The sequence below is a fragment of the Syzygium oleosum genome, unplaced genomic scaffold (assembly GCF_021117445.2).
Source record: "Syzygium oleosum isolate NSW1041296 unplaced genomic scaffold, Sole_v2.1 Sole_v2.27, whole genome shotgun sequence".
In the NCBI taxonomy this organism is placed as follows: domain Eukaryota; kingdom Viridiplantae; phylum Streptophyta; class Magnoliopsida; order Myrtales; family Myrtaceae; genus Syzygium; species Syzygium oleosum.
This window is the reverse complement of record NW_026607511.1, coordinates 609,589-633,924: the sequence shown is the minus strand read 5'-3', so window position 1 is coordinate 633,924 and position 24,336 is coordinate 609,589. Positions and strand designations below refer to the sequence as shown.

The window sequence follows — 24,336 nt, the reverse complement described above, 5'->3', positions numbered from 1 at the left end:
GAAATCACATATCTACGTGTATTTCACATAAAAATACGGGTCTTTGACTAATAGAGGTTTGGGGTGGTCCAAGTTCGACCATAGAGAGAGAGGGAGAGAGATTTGCTAATTTCTGTGCTTTGCTTTGGATATTAGCTCAAATACCAAATACTAAAAGATAGAGCTTGATGATGCATGATGACTCGTCTGATTCAAGCAAAATCGAGTGGTTGACTTTGTCATTTATGTCATTACAAACATGAAAAGCCATGGATATCATATAACTTCTAACATCCAAAATCCAATCTACTTTTAATACTCTAGCTTGAACTGAGCTCAAGTGTGAGCCTAAGATGACCTTGACACATCATGATCCATAGTTTGATGAGAAGGTTGATCTCGACTCTCGAGTAAGTCGAATTGTGAGCTATGCGAAGTCCGATCAGACTACTAAACCATAACCTAGCAATTTTGAGCGGGACACAATAATACAGTATATCATGATGCAAACTGGGAAAGGTCCGACAGAAGTAAGAACCTGCCGTTTGATATGAATTGATAACTATTCATGTTCATGCACCAGTTCTACTTGTTCTAACCAGAAAATTTCGAAGCACCAAAAATCTGGCGCAAGGCTAAAATGCTACAGTTCATTCCGTAATGCATCGAAAAGGATTTGCAATTACTGAGAGTAGAACAAGAGATCGTATAATGCAGAACATCCATTTGCTTATGAATTAAAGGATGGGTTTTCATACCCAGATGCAGGGACTGAGGAACACAAGCTTCTGCAAGTTGATATTCACCCACAACAACAGAATTTCTGCACTAGCTTGCAGCTGCTGAAGAATCGTTGAGATCTCTCTCTCTCTCTCTCTTTCTCTCTCTCAGGTGTCAGACAGGGTTAGGGTTGTTCATTCTTGGAACTCTTTCCTTCCACATTGTTTTCTGTAATGTCGCTAGGGTGGTCAGGTCCATGAGGAATCTTTCCAGGAAAATTTGTGGCAGAGGGATCGGATCCAACATTACTGAAAATGAAGATGAAGCAGGGTAAGCAATTCGAAATAGAAGAAAATAAAGGAGCAGCAAGACTTCACAAGCTCACCTCTTGTCCACGAGAACCATTGACCGCAGTTCACAGTTTGCAAAGCTGCCCAAATATTATAGAAGTGTCATCTCATTGCAAGATAATACTACACTACAAGATACATAGATGGCTCTAAAAAACTTCCAACAAAAAGGAGACATGCAGTCACTCATTCATCTCAATCATAACAATGGGATGGCCGAAATTAAATCCTATTGAAGATTAAACGTTGGAGCATAAGGCAATAGAGTTCAATAATTTTCATATTTCTACCAAGGCCAAAATCCAAGAATTAATGAACAGGTAAAACAGATACTCACTGTCTACATATTTCCCCTTTCACCAAGGGGTGACAATCTTCTCCGAAAGAAGTTAACGTGTGACACAAGAAACCACTATGCGTGACAATTGCTATCTCCTTTTCTTTCCGTGTCCACAACCTGCAGAAGTAAATAGAACCATTAAGGCCAATTTTTATTGTACAGCCGAACCAAAAGATAGCTTGCTTAAAATCCTTGCTACCAAAGGAGAAGGCAAGCGGCTTGCATAGTCAAAAGTGTATGCTCTTAATTATTGACCCTATTCAGTTTATCAGCACTCTCCATCCACTAGATACAGCTGTTGGCCCACCATGAAATAAGACAGTACATTTTCGCCAAACTTACTAATCCACGATATCCACATAATACTTAGCTATACCGAGCTACTAGCATAAAAACCCAGGCAAAGCATTATATCAAGTTAAAAGATAAACACTTACATGAAATTTCAATTGTTATTAGCATGAATCTGTTTTTCAGAATGTTGTCCAAGTTGAAATGCTATCTATGTTGTTTTCCACCTCCTTTTGAAGAAAAATATAATTATATTATCATTGTTTTCTAAATTTTTATACGTATCTTTCGAATTAAATATTCTTCCTATTTATTTTCCTTTTGCCATCAACTAAGCATTGTTTCTGAAATTCCCTAATTTTCTGCTGTTAATTTCTTATAGACATATTGATATAGATTTCAAAAGTCAGCTAATCCTCAAAGGGAGTATATTTGATAGTATGACAAATAATATACACAGTCACCTCTAGGTAGTTAAAATGTGGAAGAAGTAAAGTAATACTTATTCCAAATACACGTGTCATTCAGCGAAAGAATGAGGATATGAAATTTTTTATACCATCTGTGGAGATAATAAAAATCTCACAATGGATATACATTTTTAAAATTCACAATCTGATTCATTAAAGAACTCTGAATGCAATTTCATTTTAACGTGGTTCCTTTTCTATGATTAGTATACATTAGTAATTTACTATGTTATATAAATTTCACAAATTCAGGGTTCTTTGTTTATGCTGGATGAATACATGTAGATCACACAAAATACATCTTTCTTCTTTTAACTAGTTTATCCTTATTTGGAAAATAGAAAACACCATAGTATTATTAGTATAATTACATGAAACCCATTTGTCTTTTCTATTCTTTATAGTGCGTTAAGTGGCTTTTCTATATTGGGAAAATTAAATATATGGCATCTAAGTAATTTGCCAATTGTCATCCCACTTGAAAAATCACCAAAGCTTTCAAGATGTAAGATACGGTACTTAGCTATAGTTAGCTACTGTAAGTTGTCTGGTTACAGAAGGCCTATCATAAGTTTATATGGGACCTACAAATCCAACAAGGTAGAAGCACTCAGGCAATTGAAAATTCCTGCCTAAGATTCTGTCATATATATAGCACTACGTCAAACTGGACCGCCATAAAGTCGAGCAAGAATCAAGATTCCAATAAACCATATGTATCGAAGATCCCAGTTGCATCTTCTGGCGTCTTTCTCTAGCCACTTATCATGCTTGACTATATAGAGTAGAGAATTATCCATAGAGCTAATAAAGCATATCCGCTAATTTGACCATATCCAGTTTCGAAGCTGAATTTGGGGCACTTAGGGAAGGTGTAAAAGTATTAATTCAATTAAGTTGCACAATTGCAAGTTGAATTGGATGCCAATGCAATCTTAAACAATCTTTCGTCAAATCTTCTGAACTAATACCTCCAATATTGGATTGCAGGATGGTCATCAACCAGGGAGGCAAATCAAATTGCTGATATGCTAGTTGGATGGGAAGGACAACAAATGAAAGATACCAACTATGGAACCAAAGCCAGGATGAACCTGCATTTTTGGCCAAAGAAGACTTGAAAGGCGCCTCCTTGCTACTAGACTTATTACTATGGACTTGGATATAGCATCCTTAGCCATTGAAATAGGCAATGTGCAAGCTTCAAGTAGCTTATGTGATGGTAGAAATGTATTTTGACTACCGATTGGTGCTGTTTATTTGGCTGTTTTTGCTGGTTTGCTTGAAACTCTGTTCTTCGTTCATTGATGATTATCTCCGTTTAATCGGGGGGAAAAAGGAACATGGTATAATATGATTACATGAGAAAACCATAGGCTGTTGAAACTACTGAAGTTGCAGTTTCATTTTATTATACGGTATATGATAGGACAGAGCTTACAAATAAACGAAATTTCATGCAAATGCGAGTTGGTTTTGCAGCTGTAATCCTGCTCACTGAAGAGTGAGTGGTGTGGCACGCATGTCAAAGCCGAAAAAGTAGTTAAGCAACCACTAACCAGTTGAGGAATTTAATTCCCCTAGCTGCAAGTTCTTCTTTGGTCTCTCTAACATCTGCCTTCCACAAAACATCCTCATCGCTCTGAATCTGCATATAATATGACATAATGACCAAGCTGCCGCAAATTAGAAAGAACAAAAGAAAGCACATAAAGCAGACTAACTTAGCAGTTAGCAGCACCAAAGACATACTAGTGTTATATATAACACAAATATACTGATTTATTTGAGTATATAACAAGTCAAGTACTTTCCAGGGAGAAATCAACTCCTGGAAAAAGAAACTGGTAATCAGTAATACTTCTTCTCTTATCGCAAGGATGAACACCCTGCAATCAGGAAAGGAGAAAAGTGTTTAGAATCCATGCATAACAAAATGCCAACGCTAATAATTGCATTAATCCACTCAGGTAACCGAAAGGAAAACAAATGGAAAAGAGAGTGAGAATGAATCAAAAGTACCTAAACTAGTTAGATGAAGAAACTTAAGTTCTCTAGTACTTGCAAGACAAACTTGCTTATTACAACAAGTTGGCACAAGGACATGATGCATCGAACGACCAAAAGGACATCCTTGACTATGAATGAAAGGAACTAGAGCATTTTTAGCAAAAAAAAAAAAGAAAGGAACTAGAGCATCTAACTGGAAAAGCTTAAGGAGCCATGAATCTATCATTTTCTAGGAAATCATCAAGAAACACTCAGAACAGAATTGAGGAGAGGGTTACAAAAGCATTTGACAGCACCTGAGTTGGCTTTATTGATTGTACTGCCTAATTGAACGAACCTACTAATGATCGTCGGTGCAGTTTTAACTCTCAACTGTGCCATGTCTATCCATCTCTTTTCTTTTGGTTTAGTGAAGAGCTTATTAACAATAAGCCTGCCATGCACAATGTTAAACCACTTAGTTTCCAATCTATGAATGTCATTCTCAGGTTCACCTACTGAGAGCCTTCCCATTTGAACTTGCACTATCCAGATTCCTTAGGCTTGGCTAGATAACTATAGGGCATGGATTTGACAAGATTTTCTTAGAGCAACTGTCTTGTTTCAGGAAAACATGAATTACGAGCATCAGATAGCACTGCCCACAACCTTATGCACATGCAAAGACCAACTCAAACAGAAAAGGCCCACTAATCAACAAGAGGAATCTTTGAGATTTATCCATCCTTATGTCCATTAACTGAAAGCTTTCAATATGCTGAGAACTCTAAAAGAAACTTATGCGCATACAAATATTACGTGTACCATATTCCCAAATAAAAGCATGAAGTGTAGCATTGAGTAGAGCACATTTAAACAATGCATACCAAATGTTGATTGTCAAAAAAAAAACAATGCATACCAAATGTTCTCGGCAAAGTTCTACTGCTACAATTGGTGGAGAGTCTAGACTTGAAATAGCACCACGATCACTATTTCCTGCATTTGCAACCATTAGTGGTAGTATATCCAACCTATCTGTGTAGCCTTCACCACCAAATACTCCAACAGCTGTTTGAAGAGTCCTACAAAGCCATGTTCATAAGAACTGCAAGAATCAAACATCTAATCAAACATTACAAGGGAAATAGAATATTATCTTGTACAAAGTATGTGATGAACAGATATCACATGCTTTACTTAGCTATAGTCAAAGTTAACTTATACAGCACTATATATCGGCTATTGAAGTCAATGAAAGAAGTAGTTGATGCAGGTTTCAAAAGCTCTAACAGAATGCCCATGCACTTCATTCAATCTTTTGTGCCTCCTGTGACATTTCAAGACAAAGTCTTAATCCAGTCAATGTGCCTAGACAGAAGTCGCAGTTAGTCCATTATAATCCTGCTCAAAGTTTCAAGAGGCTAAATTTCATTTCAAGCGACACTACTCAAATGAAATTCCTAAAAGAACGACCCACTTCAGTACATTGACGCTATTTCCCAAGGTCTATACCTAATAGTCCTCATAGAAGACCTGTTGAAATTCAATTTTTCCAAATCTTCACCCTATAGGTCCATTGCTTCTATTTATACGGATGATTACCTGTTTTTATGTTGACCTTTTCAACGAAATGATTAGCATAACTATTCTAATTCAATGTTGAACACTTTTTCCCTAACTAACAGATCACGATACAGAATCCACAGCAAGCAGAAATAGAATTACTATCAGTTCCAGCATACGAAAGAAGTCATAAATCAGTCAAAAAGCACAAAAGCACTGGCAGCAGTACCTCAGCAAAGGAGATGTTATGACTAAATCAATCTTCTTGGAGAGTCCACATGCCCGAACATGCTTCCTCAGATTATCAACCTGAGCAGCACAGCAAAGCACAACAGTTGTTTTTCTAAGATGGGCAATTCAGTCCGGAATAATATGAAATGTACGGAAATGCAGAGGATTCTTACTGGAAAATAATATTGTTGAAAGCAAAATTACCTGCTGCCAACCTAATGGGGTGAGATGTGCATCAAAATAATCCGGATTCATGTAGGTTTTGTAGTTCTTATCTCCTTCTACATTGTGAATCCCCTGTCCATGCCTCACCTGGATGTGAAGTTTCATAACATCATATTCTCTTCAATGCATTGCAAGAAAATTCACCAAGAGGGATACAATGACGTCCTTCATCAGGCGTAGCAACTTCAAATCCAGAACTGACACAATATATATTTGAACAAATGAATTTGACACCAACCAGGTGAAGAGTTTTGCAGCGATGGAAAGGAAACAAGCTAGGTCCTGAAGCTCCCTCCATTTCTGCCATAGATTGTTTACATGCAAAGGAAGCAACAACTATGTTGATAACAATGACAAGCAAGTTACTGCATTGACAGTATATATGAAGTTATGAGGAGAGAATAGGCCCTCCAAAGTTGTGCCCCAAGTAGGAGCAATTCAGAGATGAAAAAAAAAAAAAAGCGGGGAAGTTGAAGAAAAAACCCACTAAAGAACTCGTAAAATATGATATCAACTAAGAGCAAACAAGAGGAGGTTAAAGTCCACTACGAAACTCGAAAAACGACACATCATTGCAAAGCATCAGATCATGTCAACTGTCAAGAGCTTCACCAGCACTACTCTTGCATCATGGACAAAAAAGAATCAATGCTTCTGACAAGCCACAAAATTTGAACATGTTTTGTTATCAGCTCCCAAATGGGTCTGAGTCTGGCTCAAAAGCTAAAAGAATCACACCGAGTAAAATTACATCAGTCCCAGTTTGAGCTCATAATTAGCCCACCATTCTTTTTCCATAGAAATTCACTTGTGCTACCCAATTTGAACTCCCAACCGATGATGCCCCTCCCTAAAGATGACAGAATTCGTATATGCCATGCTAACAACAGAGACAAAGGAAGAGAGAGTCCACCACCATCCAAACGAAGCACCAGAATATGCCGTACAACTGGGTCGACAAAACGAATTAAAAAAAGGCGGATTCAAAGAGCCTACTAGTTCACCCATCTATCGATCGAAAGACAAGAAAGAAAGAAAGAAAAACAAAAGTCAAACCAAGAAAGACCACGGAAGAACACGCCACGGATGAGCAAAGATCCCAGGGCAAGAGACCGTGGAATCAAGAACCCATCAAACCCATCTTACCGGAAGGAGACGAGGAGCAGCAGCGGACCGAGAGAGACGGCGGGAGGAGCCGGCGGCGGCGGCCTTGCGCGGCGGAAGTAGCGGGTGATGCTGCTGCTGCTGCTGAAGGAGGAGAAGGAGGAGAAGAAGAAGAGAAGAATGGGGTTGAAGTGGAGCTGCGAAAGGTGATGGTGCGGGGAGTTGGGAGGGATATGATTGGCGAGGGAGCAGCCAGAGGAGACATCAAACGACCGGAGAGAAACGAGCGACTCCTGTCGCCCGTTCCTTCGTTGGGACGTGATTGGTTCGGCCTTTTGGCTTCTTGCCTGTTGAGAAAATTTCCGTATTTATCTTGACTTCTTGGAATTGAGATCGATATTATTTTGTCTTCCACGAGGCGGCGATTTTCGATCCGACATGGCGAACTTGCGCAGCCCGGGATTGGACTAAATGAGCCGTGCTCGGGACTTCTTGACCGCTAGCATCTCGATGATGGAGGGGAAGCGCTTTGACGGGCTCGCCATTTCGACTAATCCGTATATTTGCGAGACTTTTCTGATAATTGCTCAAACGGACCGCTAGCAGTGGTTAGACATGTTAGAATGGGGCATAGACCTATTTCATAATCCATAATTGATGGGCTGCTGGGTTGTCATATAGATTAATTATATTCGATAAATGGGTCATAAATGGGTTTAGAATAGTAAAACCTAAAATAATATGAGTATTAAATGAGTTCACAACTTACATAGACCTAATCCACCTTTACGACTCTCTCTCGCCCTTCCTCGATCTCCCGCTCGTTTACTCCATGCTCTCAGCTCAATTTGGATACGATTAAAAATAAAAGTGTTTTATCAATATGTGTCGGGTCGGGTTTGAGTTGAGTCGAGTATGTGTTACTAGATTTATATTGTATGAAAATTGATCAAAACGGATTAAACGGGTCAATTTGAGCCGAACCAAACCCGACCCTACTCGTTTAACAGGTCTAGCAGTGGTCGTCCCTCCCCGGCCTTTTACCTATTAAAAAAAAATCTCATCTTCTTTCCACTAAAGTGAATTGCGATAATAATAAATCATTGGTTTCATGCGATTTACATCAGTCCGTGGAATTAGGCAGTGCAAATTCATTTTAGTACATCTAACATATTTTATCCAATAATTTTTCTTTGTTTTGTAGGTGATACGATCGATAAAATAAAACCAATCACAATGTAGGAATCGCATGGAAATTCATGCTTCTAGCCGGACTCGATGTAGATCTTACGTAACCTTGATATGCGATTGTCTTGATAAGGTCAGGGCTTTCACCAAAAGCCTTCCCAGATGATCCCAGTTGCTGCTGATGAATCTACCTTTGCCAATCAATTGCAAGTGCTCCTTGAGAAAACCCTAAAGAGATCATGTAATAGAACACTTTTGTGTCCCATTTAAATCCTTAACTAAAGTTGTACAATCGAAGAACCGACGTAACACATTGCACATTCGAGACCATGGGTAATCTAAGGTGCATGGCACATTGCGCGATTTCGTCGAAAGCTACGAAAATGCTTCTGGGAGAATATACCGTTTTTCTACGTTATGTTCATCTTGAGCCAAATTTCATGGACAGTCGGTGATCGATTGTAGGGAGGCTTCTATCTCGACTCCTCGTTTATAAGCATGATTGAGCACCCAAATTCTGTTCAATAAAGGTATGAAGCGACGGCGTATTACAATTCGAGTCGGAGGAGTCTGAATTCGATCAATTGCCAGGATCAACTAACTAAATCGTTAGGTAAGTCCTCCCATGAATGCTCCAATGCTAGTGACAATTAGTTTGCAGTCACCGCACAAAAAAAACCACCGCTATTACCAAGTGCTTATACGTCTTCCTTTTCCTTTCTTAAAAACTATCGCGGTAAATGTACTTCTGAACTTTTGTTCAACTCAAATTACCTTAAAGCCTTCGGAATACACGAATTTTGACATGCAAATTTGTTTATGATTTTTGAAAACAAATTAAATTTAACATGATGTTTTAAGTTTTGTTGGAAAAGCCACTAATTAACTTTGCAAATATAAATATGGGGTTGACTTGTGGAATAAGGAAATGAAAAAGTCAACGACTTTAAGTTCATAAAAGGCCATTTTCAACTCCTAAAACGTCCTAAGTAGCCCTCCAATTTGCTAGCTCAAAACAATAACATGGCAGCTAATCAGAAAATGGCAGTGCAAAACAATAAAAAAAAAGCAAGCTGACAGCAGCTAGGTGTAGAGTAAAATGCTCAAACTGAGAGGCACTCTCAAGGGATTATAATGTATAGAAATCCTCTGAGGGGTTATCCAGGATTCAACTCTTCAAAGAGAAGCTAGAGCGGATGATGTTATTGCTGGAGATGATTGGTGTTGGCCTGCATCAAGATCTGAGGCCACTAGTTGCAATTCAATCTGCTATTCGTGGTTTTATGGGCCCTGATCCTGCTCCGGCAGACAGAGTGATCTTCTCGTGGCCCAAATCTGACTACGGTTTTTGGCATAAATCGATCGATCTGGTTTAAGCCAAATGTTGCTGAACATGGTTTTTATCAGGTAGCTCGCGGACTAAAGACCCAATGAGAAAGTGGTGTATTGTTGATGAAATATGACCTTCTAAACTGCCCTAGGCTCGCTTATTGAAGTGGAGCCAACTCTTTGGGTACAGTTACAAGCAATCTGAGCTTCACCCTTTCTTACAAATTGCATCAGTCTGATACATTCAACTCACTTTTGACATACTTCACAATTACAGCTTGAATAAGCAATTATTTGTGTCGTAAGCCCTCCAAGACCTTAGCAGTCTCATTCACATAAAATGACTCCCAAACTGGCTTAGACAACCTACAAAATGTTGAGTTTTCAACCTTTGTGTAATGTAAATGTCCAGACACCTATTTTCGAGCCCTCAAAATTGCGCCCCGAACGTCCAATGCACTCTGGAAACTGGTCACACTCCCCGTCCACAAGTACCGGATGTGCAATTCTCAATCGCTAAAAGTCGGACGTCCGGTTCGCATGGCCCGACGCTCGATTCTGAACCACCTTGATATGCTTCTGGTATTCCAAACCCTCTTCCTTTTTTCTTTTTTCTTTTTTCTTTTTTCTTTGTTTTTGATAATCCGGACTCCAATGACCAAATTTCGCAACAGGCACCAACCGCCATGCACTAACCGGAAGAGAGCTCTAATCTGGCCCCACAAACTAGCCTCCATGTAAAGAAAGAGTATTATGCCCTCTTCCCTTTTATTGGGCATAAAAAAAAACCAAAAAACCCAAGAACTGTTATATATCTGGACATAATGTCAATTTTGAAAATAGTTGTTCTTCTTTTCATTTAAATGTGTTTTAGGGTATTGCTAAATACATTCGGACTATCTCCATCTTTTAACGAAAATTGGAAAAAGTGGAGCATACTGTGATGGAAAATATATCCTGTATGGTAAAGAAGTAGACAGGCCAAGAATATTATAGGGAGATGTTTCATGGCGTTGTTCTCGTGGACTGTAGCCGTTGTTGGTATTATTGCTTGCTCCAACGCTGTTCTTTGGATGGCACAAAGTCAGCTATTTCACATCGTGCGCGTTGACACAGAGAGAGAGATTCAAATTGGACATGACAGAATCAAGAGACATCAAACCAAAGAAAAGAATCAATGGATATTGTAGGAAAGAGCAAGAAGAGACACCATTGTTCCAACATAGCCCAGACAGTTTCACTCAAAATACAACTGGAAGGGTAGGTTTCCTGGTGTTAAAAACAACTGAAAGGTGTACTCTTACTGAGAGAGAGAGAGAGAGAGAGAGAATGAACTATGGATCACTTACAATACTAATGTGACTATCAAAGTCAACCAAGTGCAAACAAATTCACGTTTGCATTGTGTATTCGGATTTTGACTTGTCTTTTACATAAAGAAAGAAGGAAAAGTGTTACATTTTGTACATTGTGATTAATGATTGCTTCATTGGAATTGGAGTGGGAAGCAAAGAAAGTTGATCGGATCCAAAGAGTAAAGTTGAGTAGAAATGGCTACAAAATGTATAGATACAGGGACACAGGCGGAGGAACCTAAAGAGACATGCCTTTATAGAGTTCATTGAGCTCGGTTTCTGAATAAGAGGAGGACAATCGAAAACAAGAAAATGAAGATGAAAACCGCGGATGCTGTTCAAATATTGGCATTCATTGCTGGATTTCTCCTCGTTTTCGATGTTGCTGAAGGCGATCCGAACACAACTGTGGTGTACAAAATCTGCAACGGCATAATTGACCCAGGGGGCGACAGCTTTGAGTTTAATACACTGACGGTTCTTGACAATTTAGAGAGAAATACGTCCAGTCATGGTTATAACTACTATAACGCATCTCCGGATGGTGACGGCACCAAGTGCTACGGCCACGCAAATTGCAATTCCAATCTTTCGAAGCAGGATTGCCATACGTGTGTATCAACCGCTAACATATTCATACTTAACGAGTGTTTTCTGAGCAATGGCGTTCAATTTCGGTCAAAGGATTGCAGAGTTAGGTATGAGCAATACCCGTTTACTGAATAAGTTATAAGTCGCTCTCGCACGAATTTGAAGTTTGTATGCAAGATGTTGAATGCTGGCAAGCTACTGGAGTTTGTTCAATAAAGAGAGTGCTTCTCGTGGATGTTGAAAGCTAGAAAACATCGTACAATGCCTTTGCTTTCCACGTGAAAACATTTTTTTTTCATTATTTTTCAATTAGTATTTTGTCATTTTTGCTAGTGTGGCAGTGCCAACCCGGCACGTCACCACGTCAAGTTGATGTGAAACGCGACACCGATAGTACATACAGAGGGACCGCAGATGAGGATGGTAACCCTCCCTCTCCTTTGGCAGAGGGGCGAGGTGACAGACATTACTCTCTCCCGTTTGATCACTCGATTTTTTCTTTTTTTGTTCTGATGTGAGCTGCCACGTTAGCGCCATCTCATCACTCTACGACAACTTTTGCCACGTCGACTTAACATAACCACTTCAGCAGAATTGATGACAAGTACCGGAAGAACTCAATTGGAGAACAAGAGTTCAAAATCGAATTGCAGACATAAAAAGAGGGGGAAAACAGTTAGGGGAATGAAAATGGAAGCTGAAAATGAACACTTAGCTAGCCAAGATCCGCCAAGCAAATTCTCTTATACCACCTGAGTATGTGTAAGCGACCGGTCCATGACAATTGCAATTTCCTCAAGGAGGGGCAATCAAACGGTTGGTACCGACTCTATGGACATCTAGAGACCTACATAGGACTTTCGCAACAAGGGTCATGTTTTGTTTCAATCATGATCGGAAAAAACTCTCTTCAATCAAGTTTCCGATTGATGGGTTACAAGCTTGAGTATCTCCGACACTTTATTTTGGTTGAGTTTGCATGTGATTGATGTCTATAGCTCGCAACCCGCTTATCAGAAACGTAGTTGAAGGGAGTTTTTTCCAATCCAAGTTGTGGAAAATATTGCGGTTACGAAATTGAATCGCCACTGCAACGACATTAGAAATAAAATAGCCGCCACACTTGTACCACTCTGTGTGATAACATATTGGTGATGCCATCTAGATGAGGATATGGAACTCATCATCCTTACAGATTTCGGGTTGTTAAGAGAGCGAAGTTGAGTGAGAAGCTTTTCCTTGTCTCTGTAACGGCACTTATCGCGACAATCGTGCAAGTACTTCAAAACCAATGAAGAATTTACGACCAAGATCAATGGGATCAAATTCAAAATCATCCAATTTCTTGCAACGAGTCACTTAATCTATCACAATAGTGATGACTGCATCTGAGGTTCATCGACAAACAAAGCGAACACCATCGAGTATGCTTACTGTCAAGATCAATGGGATGAATGAGAAAAGAATGGTAGCAAATGAGTGCAACATCTGCCTAGATTCGTGGTCGGATCTGACGAAGGCTCGGTACAAGTCCACATATGAGGATGCCATCGAAGCAGTTTAAACCGATCGGAACAATCTAACTGCAGACAAGCAAATGAGAAAACAAATTGAAGTGATTCTACTTTCGTGGAAACATTCGTTTCTCTACTGATCACTGGCTCTTCTTCTGCTTTTTGTTTGGCTTCTACTTCTCGTAAAAGTTTAGGGATGCTTGTTGCTTGCTGATGCATGACCACACCAGACATACAAATCAAAAGCCACACTGTTCCTAGTCTTGCATGAGGTGGCAATTTAGATTCCATGTCGTGAACCTGTGAGCTGCTCATGCTGCATTGCCTGGATGAGGCATGTTCCATACTTCTTGACTGCTAGTATTTCGATGAACTGTGATGACCGGCTCACCGACTGCAAACCTTCAGATTGCGGGCAGTGTGGAGTACCAATCGATCAATTTGGCATCCTACTAAATGGAATTTAGATAACAAAAATTGATTGATTCCGTGCGATTTACATGAGTCCGTCAAATTAGGTGGTACAAATATATTTTAGTGCAAGAAACTTGTTTTATATATTAATTTTCCTCGTGTTATAGGTGTACATGACCAATAAAATAAACCCAATCACGATGCAGGAATTGCAGGAAAATTCATGCTTTTGGTGACTCAATACAAATCTTATGTAATCTGAAGTAATTCACTTAATCAAATACTTGCTATCAATTATTTCCCCTTCTCTCGGAATCCAAGTGGCACTTTAATACCGAGCTCTCTAATCATTCTTTGCTTCAATTTGAATTTGTAATCAAGGATTTAATTCTTTTTAGGTGCACTTTAATCAAGTGTAAGCATGACTGTTATGCTGAAAAAAGAACAAGAAGGCGAAAAGACTTTGTAGGGGATGGTTGATGACAGAACCAGATGTTAGATCAAAGAATCCAATCTTCCTACTACTAACGATTGTCCTGAGTCAAAATGAACTTGAAAGAAGGTCTGGGCTTTCACCAAAAGCCCACCCAGATGATCCCAGCTGCTACTGATGAATCTACATTTTCCAATCAATTGCAATTGCTCCTGACGAACACCCTAAGAGATCATGTCATAAAACAGTTTTGTGTCCCATTTAAATCCTTCATTAGATTTATATAATCGAAGAACTGAGGTAGCACATTGCGCAATTCGTCAAATGCTACGAAAATGCTTCAAGAAGAATGTATCGTTTTTCGACGTTATATTTATCTTGAGCCAAACTTCATAAATAGTCAGAGATTGATTGTAGAGAGGATTCTCGGCTCCTCATTTAGAAGCATGATTGAGCTCACAAATTCTCATCAGACGGCGAATTACAATTCAAGTTGGAGAAATCTACGTTTGATCAATTGCAAGGATCAACTAATTAATTCATTAGATAAGCCCCCTTATGAATGCTCCAATGCTAGTGACACTGATTTTGCAGTCATTGCCCTAAAGAAACCACAGCCATTACCAAGTGCCTTTACATTTTCCTTTTACTTTATCTTAAGTTTCGATACATGTATTTTTAACTTTTCCTCAACTCAGATTACCTAAAACCTTGCGAAATACACGGATATTGACATGTAGATTTGTTTATGATTTTTTCAAAAAACCTTAACCTTTACATAATGTTTTAAGTTTTGTTGGACAAGCTACTAAATAACTTTGCAAAAACAAACGTGGGATTGACTTGCGGAATAGAAGATGAAAAAGTTAAAGAATCTAAGTTCATAAAAGGCCAACTTCAACTCCTAAATAGGCCTCCAATTTGTTGGCTCAAAGCAATAATATGGCAGCCAATCAGAAAATGGCAGTGCAATCAATAAACAAGCAAGCTGACAGCAGCTATGATTGGAGGAAGATGCTCAAACTGAGAGGAATCCTGAAGCCGTATGTAACATACATTGTCGGGATTGAGAAAGAACAAAGTAACGAAGAAATGAAACTACACAAGAACCAGATCAATAGAAAACCTCATCACCATAGCCATTTCTTTATACTCTGTAAAAATTCATTTGAAAGCCCTCCATCGTCACCACGCACATGGACACACAAGGACAGAAAAATAGAAAAGGAAGAGAGGAAGAAGATCATGAGAGAGGGCTCTGCTCCGTTCTTATATGCTTTCGGTCACGGAGGATTAGGGTTTTCGCTCCTCCGAAATTACGGTTGTGCCCCCCATGGGCCGCGGTGTCAGTTCCGGGCTGGCTCGCTCTTGGGCTACGGTCCATCCCTTTTTTGGGCTTGGTCCGTGAAACAGTCTCTACGATGCCATGATCAGCGAGAGCTCTGTCGAGTCCCACACTTGTTTTCGGTCAAAGTCTCCGTTGTCTTCTTCACTTCACTATGTTGACCCGGAGCCAAATTTTCAAACGGACCTTTACTCTCAACAGGGATTTTATTGGATAGATGTCCTCCAAGGGGTTATCTGTGATTCAACTATTGAAAGAGAAGCCGGAGAGGTTGATGTTATTGCTGGAGATGATTGGGGTTGGCCTGCATCAAGATCTTAGGCACTAGTTGCTATTCAATCAGCTATTTGTGGTGTTATGTGTCCCAATTCTTGTTCTGCAGACACAGTGATCTTCTTGAGGCACGAACTAGAGTTGGGTTCCTCGGCATAAACTAATCTGGTTTAGGCCAAATTTCCTAAACATGGTTTTCGTTGAATTGGTTGCGGACCAAAGACACAACGAGAAAGTGAAGTCATGTAGATGAAATGTGTATTTTGTGCAAGCAGGAGCCTGAGACTAGGGATCCCTTGTTTCTCACTTCCCATACTAGTTTACACATACTAGAAAACGGCTAAATTTTCAACCTTGGCATAGTTTGGATGTCCAGACACCTGTTTTCGAGCCCTGGAAATTGGGCACCGAAAGTCCAATGCACCTTGGAAACTGGTCAGATGGCCAGTCCACAAGTATCGGATGTGCAATTCACAATCACCAAAAGTCAGAGGTCCGGTTTGCACAGCCCGATGCTTGATTCTGAACCACTTTGCTGTAAGTAAAGAAATAGACAAGACAAGATTACTACAAAGTGGCGTTATTCTCATGGACTATACCTGTTGTTGTTGGGAAAATTCCCTATGTTGGTTTAACAATGACAGAGACAATTAAAGGCTACTGATGTGTGTATTGGTGTAGTACCAAGTGATATATACACAAACCATTAGACAAATGATATACCATCATGTGTGATTCCGAGTGCTCTGTCATAGTCTGAAATGATCTGCCGATATAAAAGGAACACTGCCAATATATGAGGTGAACAAGGTATTGGGCATAGAGATATCTATATGCTCGAAGGATATCTAAAAATGTGAACAAGTTGACAGGACCTTAATCGAGGGATAATTGAAGAACGGGGATGTTCATAATGGCTTGGAAGGACCAAGATAAAGGTGAATAGTTAGATGGACATTGGTGATAGTGAACAAGTCTAGAATTGTGATGTTCATTGAAACTTGGAAGGACCACACTTGTGAAGGTAAATAGCTTGGTAGAGTCATAATCATCAATATGTTTGGAAGGACTAGAAGATAGAAATGCAACGGATAGTTATTGGGATAATAGATTGTTGGCTAGAGTAATTTTCTTCAAATGAGGTTGGAAGACAATGACAATACCAATAATCTAGTGAGTTCAGTGAACAAAGGAATCAATAGTGATGCTGATGTCCTTGGAGGTCTTTGGAAGCTGACTCGATCAATTAGTGAAGACGAGGAATCAATGGGGATCCTGATGTCCTTCGAAGTCTTTGGAAGCTGATGAAGCCAAGATGATCATTGGATGATTGATCAGAAGTCATTCCACACGAATTTGTAAATGGACCTCATAAACAAACTGATGATAATCAGCACCTTTTTTTGGGTAAGGGATCGAGCTGATATCAAGTCCCGAAAGGTGCTGGCCATCTGCTCATCTAATTGGAACGTTGATCAAGATGACACTAGCCATTACAAAGGCTTGTAGTTCGCATCGGGAGTACTAGAGATAAATCAAAGCAGTTATGGCAATTATAATAGAAGACAAACACTGATAGGAGCAGTCTGACAAGTTTAGGAAACTGCCACTAATAGAGAGGGGCCGTTCTGCTAATTGTTACGTAGAACCAACAGCTACTTCATGGAGTTGAGTTGCAAATGGTTATCTAAGGTTGGATGGCTATATATTCAATCCAAGAGAAGTAGTGAGGTTGGGTGGAAACGAACAAACCGAGTATATAGCTCTTGAGTCTTCTTCTTTGCTTTGTTAGCAACTATGTTGCTGATAATGTCTTTGTGTGGTGCTACTTAGTTGTAATCATAGTAGAGTCAAGTGTATAAGTGTAAGAGCAGTGGTTGTATCCTGATAGTGTGATCTATCCTGTGAAAGAAACAACACTTGCCAGTTGTAACTTGCAGTATTGATTACTTGTGGATTCCAGCCTTGTTATGGTCGTTAGTCTTGGAAGTGGACGTGGGCTTAAGGATAAAGCCGAACCACTATAAAACTCAACGTGCTATCTTCCATTTGTTTTACTATCAGCTCATCCGATTATGTTCTTTTGTTCATCAGTAACACTCCTAATTACATTAAACTATTTATGCTGATAGTGAAGTTTAACTTGCCGTATTTCATAAAAGTTCTTTATAATTTCTCATTCAACTTATTCATCCCCTCTAGATTGTAATGTTATCTCCAATAATTTGTATCAGAGCCTCATTGCTCGTTATTAGAAGTTCTTTTATTTCTTAGCATAAAAATAATGTTATGGCTAACTTTACGAGAGGTGTTTTTACAAGTTTCTATTTGTTGATTATCTGTTCTTTAAACTCAAGATTTCAGGAATTACTTTGTTACTTTGAAGGATTTCTTTGTTTTGAATCGAAGTCTTCCAAATTTGTATTTTACTAAAGGATCTTCATTACTTTCAAAATTTCACAAACCCTCCTTCTTGGCTTTGAAAGAGTTTTCTAATTACTTTGATTAAGTTCTTTGGATAGAAGATCATCCCAGTTCAAATGAGCAGTCTTACTTTCTAGTAATGTTGTTTATGAAGATTGTTCTTTAACAAAAATTTGTTCTATCTCGAAGTCTTTAGTCCGTCTTGTTCATTTCTCAACCTACACGATCTCACCACAAGCAAGAGAAAATATAACCAGAATTCTATTTCATCAATGTGTTCATCCACGACAATTAGCACATCTATTTCAAATGATATGTTAGGTGCAACAAGATCGATGATCGTGATGAGCAACCAAATGGTTGGAAACAAAGCAAACAAGAAGGCCATGATAGCAAGAGCAATCACTATTGGAAGAAAAAGAATGGAGCTCCTACACTCGCATATGCGACTAGAGAAGAACAACCTCAAGTTCCACTTACTCCTATCCTTCACAATATTCAGAGAAGACCTGCACTAATTGCTTAAAGTTATTTACTTCGTACATTGTGCATTGTTTCTGAAAGTTATGAGTATTTCTTCATACGTGATAGTTAAAGAGATTTGGGATCAACTCCAAAGCCACATTTGAAGGAATCAATAGAGTAAGGGAAATGAAGTTGAACATTTTGATTGGTGATTACAAAATAGCATCAGAAGTGAGGTAAATAAGAACATTGCTGATAATCTACAGAAGATCACCAAATATGATCCTATCCAAATGTCAATGCTATCAACGAATGATTTCAAATAAGCATTGATAAAACTCGGATTCAAAGGTATAGTATTTGGTAAACATCTACCTTGAGTAAGAGAATCAAATTTCATGATTATCCTCTAACTTGCTAATCTTGATAACGCAAATGCTTGACAAGAATATTATAGGGAGATGTTTCGTGGCGTTGTTCTCGTGACTGTAGCAGGCATTGTTATTATTGCTTGCTACAACGTTGTTCTTTGAATTGGAGTGGAAAGCAAACAAAGGGAGGACAATGCAATGGCTTTAAGTTCCCAGCGTGCGACAACTTCGGGGCTAACGTACTAGGGGTTCTCCACGATCTAGAGATAAATACGGCCGATCAAAGTTATAACTACTATGCTTCATCTCCGGATGCTGATGGCACTAAGTGCTACGCCCATGCGACTTGCAATAATGATCTTACGCCGGGGGATTGCATCACGTGTCTATCGTATGCTAACGACTACATAATCCACGAATGTTTTCTGAGCATCGGCGTTCAACTTGAGGTGACGGACTGTAGAGTTAGGTACGAGCAATACCCATTTACTGAGTAAATCAGTAGTTCTTCGCACATGAATTTGAAGCTTGTGTGCAAAACGTTGAATAATTGAAAGCAATGGAGTTTGTTCAATAGAGAGAGTGCTTCTAGTGGATGTTGAAAGTTATAAAACATAGTAGAATGCGTTTGCTATATCATGGCTGATGCGGTGTAATGCAAAACTTCTCTCCAACCAAGTCTTTGATTGGTGAGTTTCAACAGACAGACACATTTGATTTTGGTTGAGTTTGAATATGGGTGATGTCTATATCTCATGACCCACTTTCGGAGACGTGGTTGAATGGAGTTTTCTTCGGTCCGGATTGGAGGAAATTATTGCCGTTACAAGATTGTACCGCCACTAAACAACATTAGAAATTAAATTACGGTGGCATTCGTACCTTCCTGTGTGAAAACCTATGGGGGATGCAATCTAGATTAGGATATGAATAGAATGTTACCTTGGTGTCGAAAGAGCAGATTGAAAAATTAACCAAGATCAATGGGATCAAAATTCAAAGTCATGCAATTTCTTGTAAGTGGTCCACTTGAGCTATCACAACAGTGTGACTGCATCTGAGATTTATCAACAATCGAAGTGAACAATGGTCGGAAACGAGTACAACACCTGTCTAGTATTCGTCACCGGATGCGACAGGCTTGGTACAAGTCCACGGATGAAGGATGCTACCCACCATTACGATCTATTGAAATATCCTGCAGACAAGAAAATGAGAAAACATACATAAGGAACGATTGTCTACTCATCCTTCATCATTGTCCTGTTTACGCTGTCGCCGTTCTTCTCCTTTCTCTTTGGCTTACACTTCTCTTACAAGCTTAGGCATGCTTGCTGATTGCCGATGCACGAGCGCACCAAGCATATAAATCAAAAAGCCACGCTGTTCCTAGCAATTGTTGAATGCTTGCCCAAGTATGAGATAGCAAGATTAATCCCCACTAAGCCAATCCGAGGGGGAACCAAATATGGGTTGTGCATGCAGTGTCATCAAAGCTTCATGGCAGCTAAAACTATCAGTAAAGGAACTCTGACGAAGATCAATTCAATCCACTTTTCAAAAGCATGCAATATCCTGCAACAATTAAAATGGCTACTTAGGCCATCACACTATTATATCTAATCACTACATGTAACATTTAAGAGTAAACAAAGAGAACAATCTATAATTGTTTGTATTGACTAGATCACTGGAATGAATGAGAAAAGAATGATATAGCAAAGGAATGAACCGTCTATCTAGATTTCTCATCAGATATGATGGAGACTCGGTACACCGAGATGAGGATGCCAATTAAACGGCATGGTAACTCACAAAAAGAGCAGAGCAATTTACGCTGCTCAAGACCAATCTAACTATGGAGTGTGGACAATCCACCATAATATTTTGACACAGAAGCGTGAAAACAAATGAAATGAATTTATTTCACGGAAACACTCATTTCTCCTCATCATCACCGGAGCTTTGTTTGCTAGATTGCATCTGAATTAGCTGCTGCTGTTCCTCCTCATTCTCTTTGGCTTCTACTTGTTTCTCAGGCTTAGGTTTGCTTGTAGATTGCTGATACATGACCCCTCCAATCATACAAATCAAAAGCCCCACTGTTCCCAGCAGTTTTGAATGCTTGTCCCAGATAACAAGATTAATCACAACTGTCAATAGCTTGTTTACAATGCCAAGCACTGTAAATCCAGTGGCAGAAATTGCCCTCCTACAGGAGAACCCAAAGAATGAAATCGCTAGACCAAATATGCACGATAATCCCACGGGCAAAACCACCTGAAAGGAGTACCAATCCGACTCATCGGTGATTTCATGCTTTATCTTCTTCAATTCACCCATTATAAGAAGCTCCAGAGGAAACAGTAGAAGAGCCTCAAGATTATTATACAACACAAGACCCCACGTATTTAGTCCGATGGTCATGACCACATGCTTGATGTACACAAAATCTATGGACATGCTCACAAGATAAGCTAGAGCCCAGCTGTATGCCATGAATGTGAACTGATAATCTGTAAGCACATAAAGAATACTTCCACCAAATATGGTGGCCAATGAGAGCCATGTTTTCATCGAAGGCCATGGTTGATGCAAGAAAAGAGTCTCTCCTATGGCAACAAACATGGGAACTGCAGAACGGAAGACGATGAATGTATCAACATTGGCATGGAGGAGGAGCTCACTGTTGGTGAAGAGAGACAGGTAGAAAATTATAGCTGCAGGCAGAAACCGCCACATGGTCACTAGACCAAGTGAATCATGCTCTATGAGCTTCAACCGACCACAGACAAATACACCAGCAGCACTTGTTAAGTACTGCAAAGCAGTCAGAGCACCAGGGTAAGGGAACTTCATAACTGCCCATTTATTGATGATTGAGAGCAATGATGCTGAGATGCAGTACCCAGCAGCTATACCATAAATTGAGGCTTGGTGAAGCAAAGCATTGTACCAAGAAGAGGCTCCAGTATCAACTAGAGCCTCCTCAGCTTTTGGATTTTCCACATCTTTATTAGTAGACATCCTGTGGAAAAGGAAAATATCAAAAACCCATTTTCCCCCTATAGTAAACGTGCTCTCCAATTTTATAGCCAGATATCAAACAAATAAACGTGAAACGAAAGTATAGTAACTTCCTGAAAGAAACGTTTAGAGGAAATGCTACTAAGTTGCAACTCGATACGCACTACATGTATATGCAAGTAAAAAATTCATCACCATCTACACTATTGAGCAGTTTTCTTTTGCAAGTAATAATTTCTATTCCAATTAGTTCCAATCAACCAAAAAGGTGTCAAGAATAGAAATGAGGAGACAATTCCCATTCCATTGACTTTAGTCCCAATTACTAAACAAGCCCTTAGGGAATTTGGCTTTGGGTCAGGTCATAGAAAGCCAAACAAATTAGCAGTATTTTGCCCTGTCCCAAGAAAAATGACCTATGAACACCCCATATAAATGAAGCAGTGGCAAAGAAAGGAGATGAAGAATCAGATAGACTAACCCGAGAATGATTCTTCGGATGAGGTGAGGCAAAGAGTAGAAGGGTTTTCAGGGGGCTTTAAAGCTTTAAGTCTGCCAGTTTTCTGCTTTTTGTTTTCCCACCTTCCTAAGCGGTTTAGAATTTCTAATTATTATAAATAAAATTTTTAATTTATTTTTAGCGCGAGTTTTGGTATAAAGTTAAAGATTTGAGATGTTTAATATCAACTAAAATCAAACTTTAATAGTTAATGAAAACAAGCTCAAAGCCACAATATCCCCAAACAACACCTAATATTATTTGTGATTAGAGCCTTCGCCATTGAGCCTTTGCTGAACAGAAGTGACTCCTCCACTTGAAAAGAAAAGAAGAAAAGTTTCAAATGGTTTATATGAGGAAAAATGGGCAACTGTTTTCATCAACTCAAATTATTTAATTAACTCTGGCATGATTATTCACCACACGAAAAACCCACCGGTCCCACCCTCACTAAAACGTGACTACATGAATTACCCTTATAAGTAGAACTCTCGGAGATAACAGATATCAAAAGGCACCTTCAACTTCTAGAAGAGGTTGAAACGCCAATCCAAGTTTTGGCCACGGTCTAAACCAAGGAACCAACCGTGTACACTATATAACTGATAATGGGTATTGAAAAGAAGCATAGAAGACACAATAACCCAGCGCCATTCTCTCACAGCACCTCAAAATCTCCCGGCAAAACATGCAAAAGCTGTAAAAATAACTTCATAGCAATAAAAAGCGAGGCTCATCACCTCAAGGAAGACCAAAACCGGGTATCTGCTAACTTATCACGCCGATACAGTAAAAAGAAACAATCAGAAGATCAAGGGCTCTTGCAATACAGCAAAAGAAGCACTCATTTCTCTTTGCAAAAGTAAGGCATTTGGCAAGCGGGCATCGGTACTTCACGCTTGAGCAAGTGAAATTTGGGGGAAAGTGAAGATTGCACCATGCCCAATATGGCTTTTTTACAGGTTGGGCACTCCAACACAAGCATGCCCCATACCAGCAAGAGGTGCGCAAGATTTCGACGTCAGACTTCGAACAGAGCAGCAACGGCTCCTACCCATAACCTCTCCTCGACCTCGTCAAGCCCATAACCAAAACCCGTTCGCGCCAATCATCCCAACAAAAAGCACCCCCAGAAACGTCGCAACCCTCGCAACGCATTCCCAAAACCGAACTAATTCGAAAGAAAGAAACTTACCCTCCGCGCCTCGCCTCTCCCCGCGTCGGAATCCCAAGAGCGAGAGGCTGAGCTGCCGATCGGCTCTATCGCGCTCCGATCTCGCGAGCGAAGATCCGACACTGCCGCAGCATGTTCTCCTCCCAAATCTTTCGCACCCGAATCCTTCCCTTCAGCGCCCCGGGGGGGGGACTCCGAATCTCTCGGCGAGATCGAACGACGGAGGGAGGGGGACGGGGATCAATGCCGGACCCGGGAATCGTCGGATTCGGACTCCGGCAGGGGCGCGCGAGGGGAGCGAGATAGATCGGCGGGGAAACGGCGCGCGATCGAGCCTCGGGTCCGCGATTTTCCTCCTCCTCCTCCTTCTTCTTCTTCTTCGGCAGTTCGAGCTCGCGGTTTGGCGAAAGGAGAAAGCCCGAAATGCTTCAGCCAGGAGCGATGCAGCGAGATAGAGAGAGAGAGAGTGAGTCCAGCTGGAAAGCGGAGAGCGAAACGGCGCCGTTTCTGCGAGGAGGGAGAAAATATTGGGTTGTCGCGGACCGCCAAGTCAGCGTGGTCCCCTACCACTCACGCGGCGCCGCGTGGTCCACGCAGCGCGGGTGGGGCCGGCGGGCCAGGCCGCATTTTGTGCACGAAAAATTAATGTTTTTTTTTCCCTTTAGCCCT

At 40.1% G+C, this 24,336-nt stretch overlaps 2 protein-coding genes and 1 long non-coding RNA gene across 5 annotated transcripts; all 3 read right to left on the bottom strand.

Moving 5' to 3' along the window:
- Positions 1-640: 640 nt before the first annotated feature.
- Positions 641-7,591, bottom strand: LOC115684287 (phosphoglycerate mutase-like protein 1). Of its 2 annotated transcripts, none has more exons than XM_056303466.1 (10): positions 7,308-7,591; positions 6,400-6,461; positions 6,141-6,248; positions 5,935-6,014; positions 5,062-5,224; positions 3,966-4,039; positions 3,710-3,799; positions 1,387-1,506; positions 1,085-1,129; positions 641-1,007 (listed from the first exon to the last, which is right to left on the bottom strand). In XM_056303466.1, the coding sequence occupies exons 1-10, from the start codon at positions 7,528-7,530 to the stop codon at positions 884-886; spliced, it is 1,089 nt and encodes a 362-aa protein (XP_056159441.1). In that variant the 5' UTR covers positions 7,531-7,591; the 3' UTR covers positions 641-883. The 2 variants fall into 2 exon arrangements, with proteins under 2 accessions (XP_056159441.1, XP_056159442.1); XM_056303467.1 differs by having other exon boundaries at positions 6,400-6,526; positions 7,308-7,409.
- On the bottom strand, positions 6,638-7,301 carry LOC130135104 (uncharacterized). Of its 2 annotated transcripts, none has more exons than XR_008814594.1 (2): positions 6,900-7,301; positions 6,638-6,815 (listed from the first exon to the last, which is right to left on the bottom strand). It is a non-coding gene; the product is annotated as an uncharacterized LOC130135104 (long non-coding RNA). The 2 variants fall into 2 exon arrangements; XR_008814593.1 differs by having other exon boundaries at positions 6,913-7,301.
- A 12,987-nt stretch (positions 7,592-20,578) lies between the features above and the next one.
- Positions 20,579-24,077, bottom strand: LOC115684329 (GDP-mannose transporter GONST3). The gene is made up of 2 exons (XM_030609066.2): positions 23,689-24,077; positions 20,579-21,995 (listed from the first exon to the last, which is right to left on the bottom strand). Exon 2 carries the CDS (start codon positions 21,992-21,994, stop codon positions 20,906-20,908), a length of 1,089 nt encoding a protein of 362 aa, XP_030464926.2. The 5' UTR covers position 21,995; positions 23,689-24,077; the 3' UTR covers positions 20,579-20,905.
- Positions 24,078-24,336: the final 259 nt, after the last annotated feature.

Excerpts from the sequence above, each read along its gene's own strand:
- LOC115684287 (XM_056303466.1), bottom strand. The coding sequence starts at position 7,530 with ATGTCTCCTCTGGCTGCTCCCTCGCCAATCATATCCCTCCCAACTCCC. Across the intron at positions 6,249-6,399 it reads GCTGCAAAACTCTTCACCTG|GTGAGGCATGGACAGGGGAT; the intron begins GTTGGTGTCAAA and ends CTTCACATCCAG. Across the intron at positions 4,040-5,061 it reads AACTTTGCCGAGAACATTTG|GGTGTTCATCCTTGCGATAA; the intron begins GTATGCATTGTT and ends TCCTGATTGCAG.
- LOC115684329 (XM_030609066.2), bottom strand. The coding sequence starts at position 21,994 with ATGTCTACTAATAAAGATGTGGAAAATCCAAAAGCTGAGGAGGCTCTA.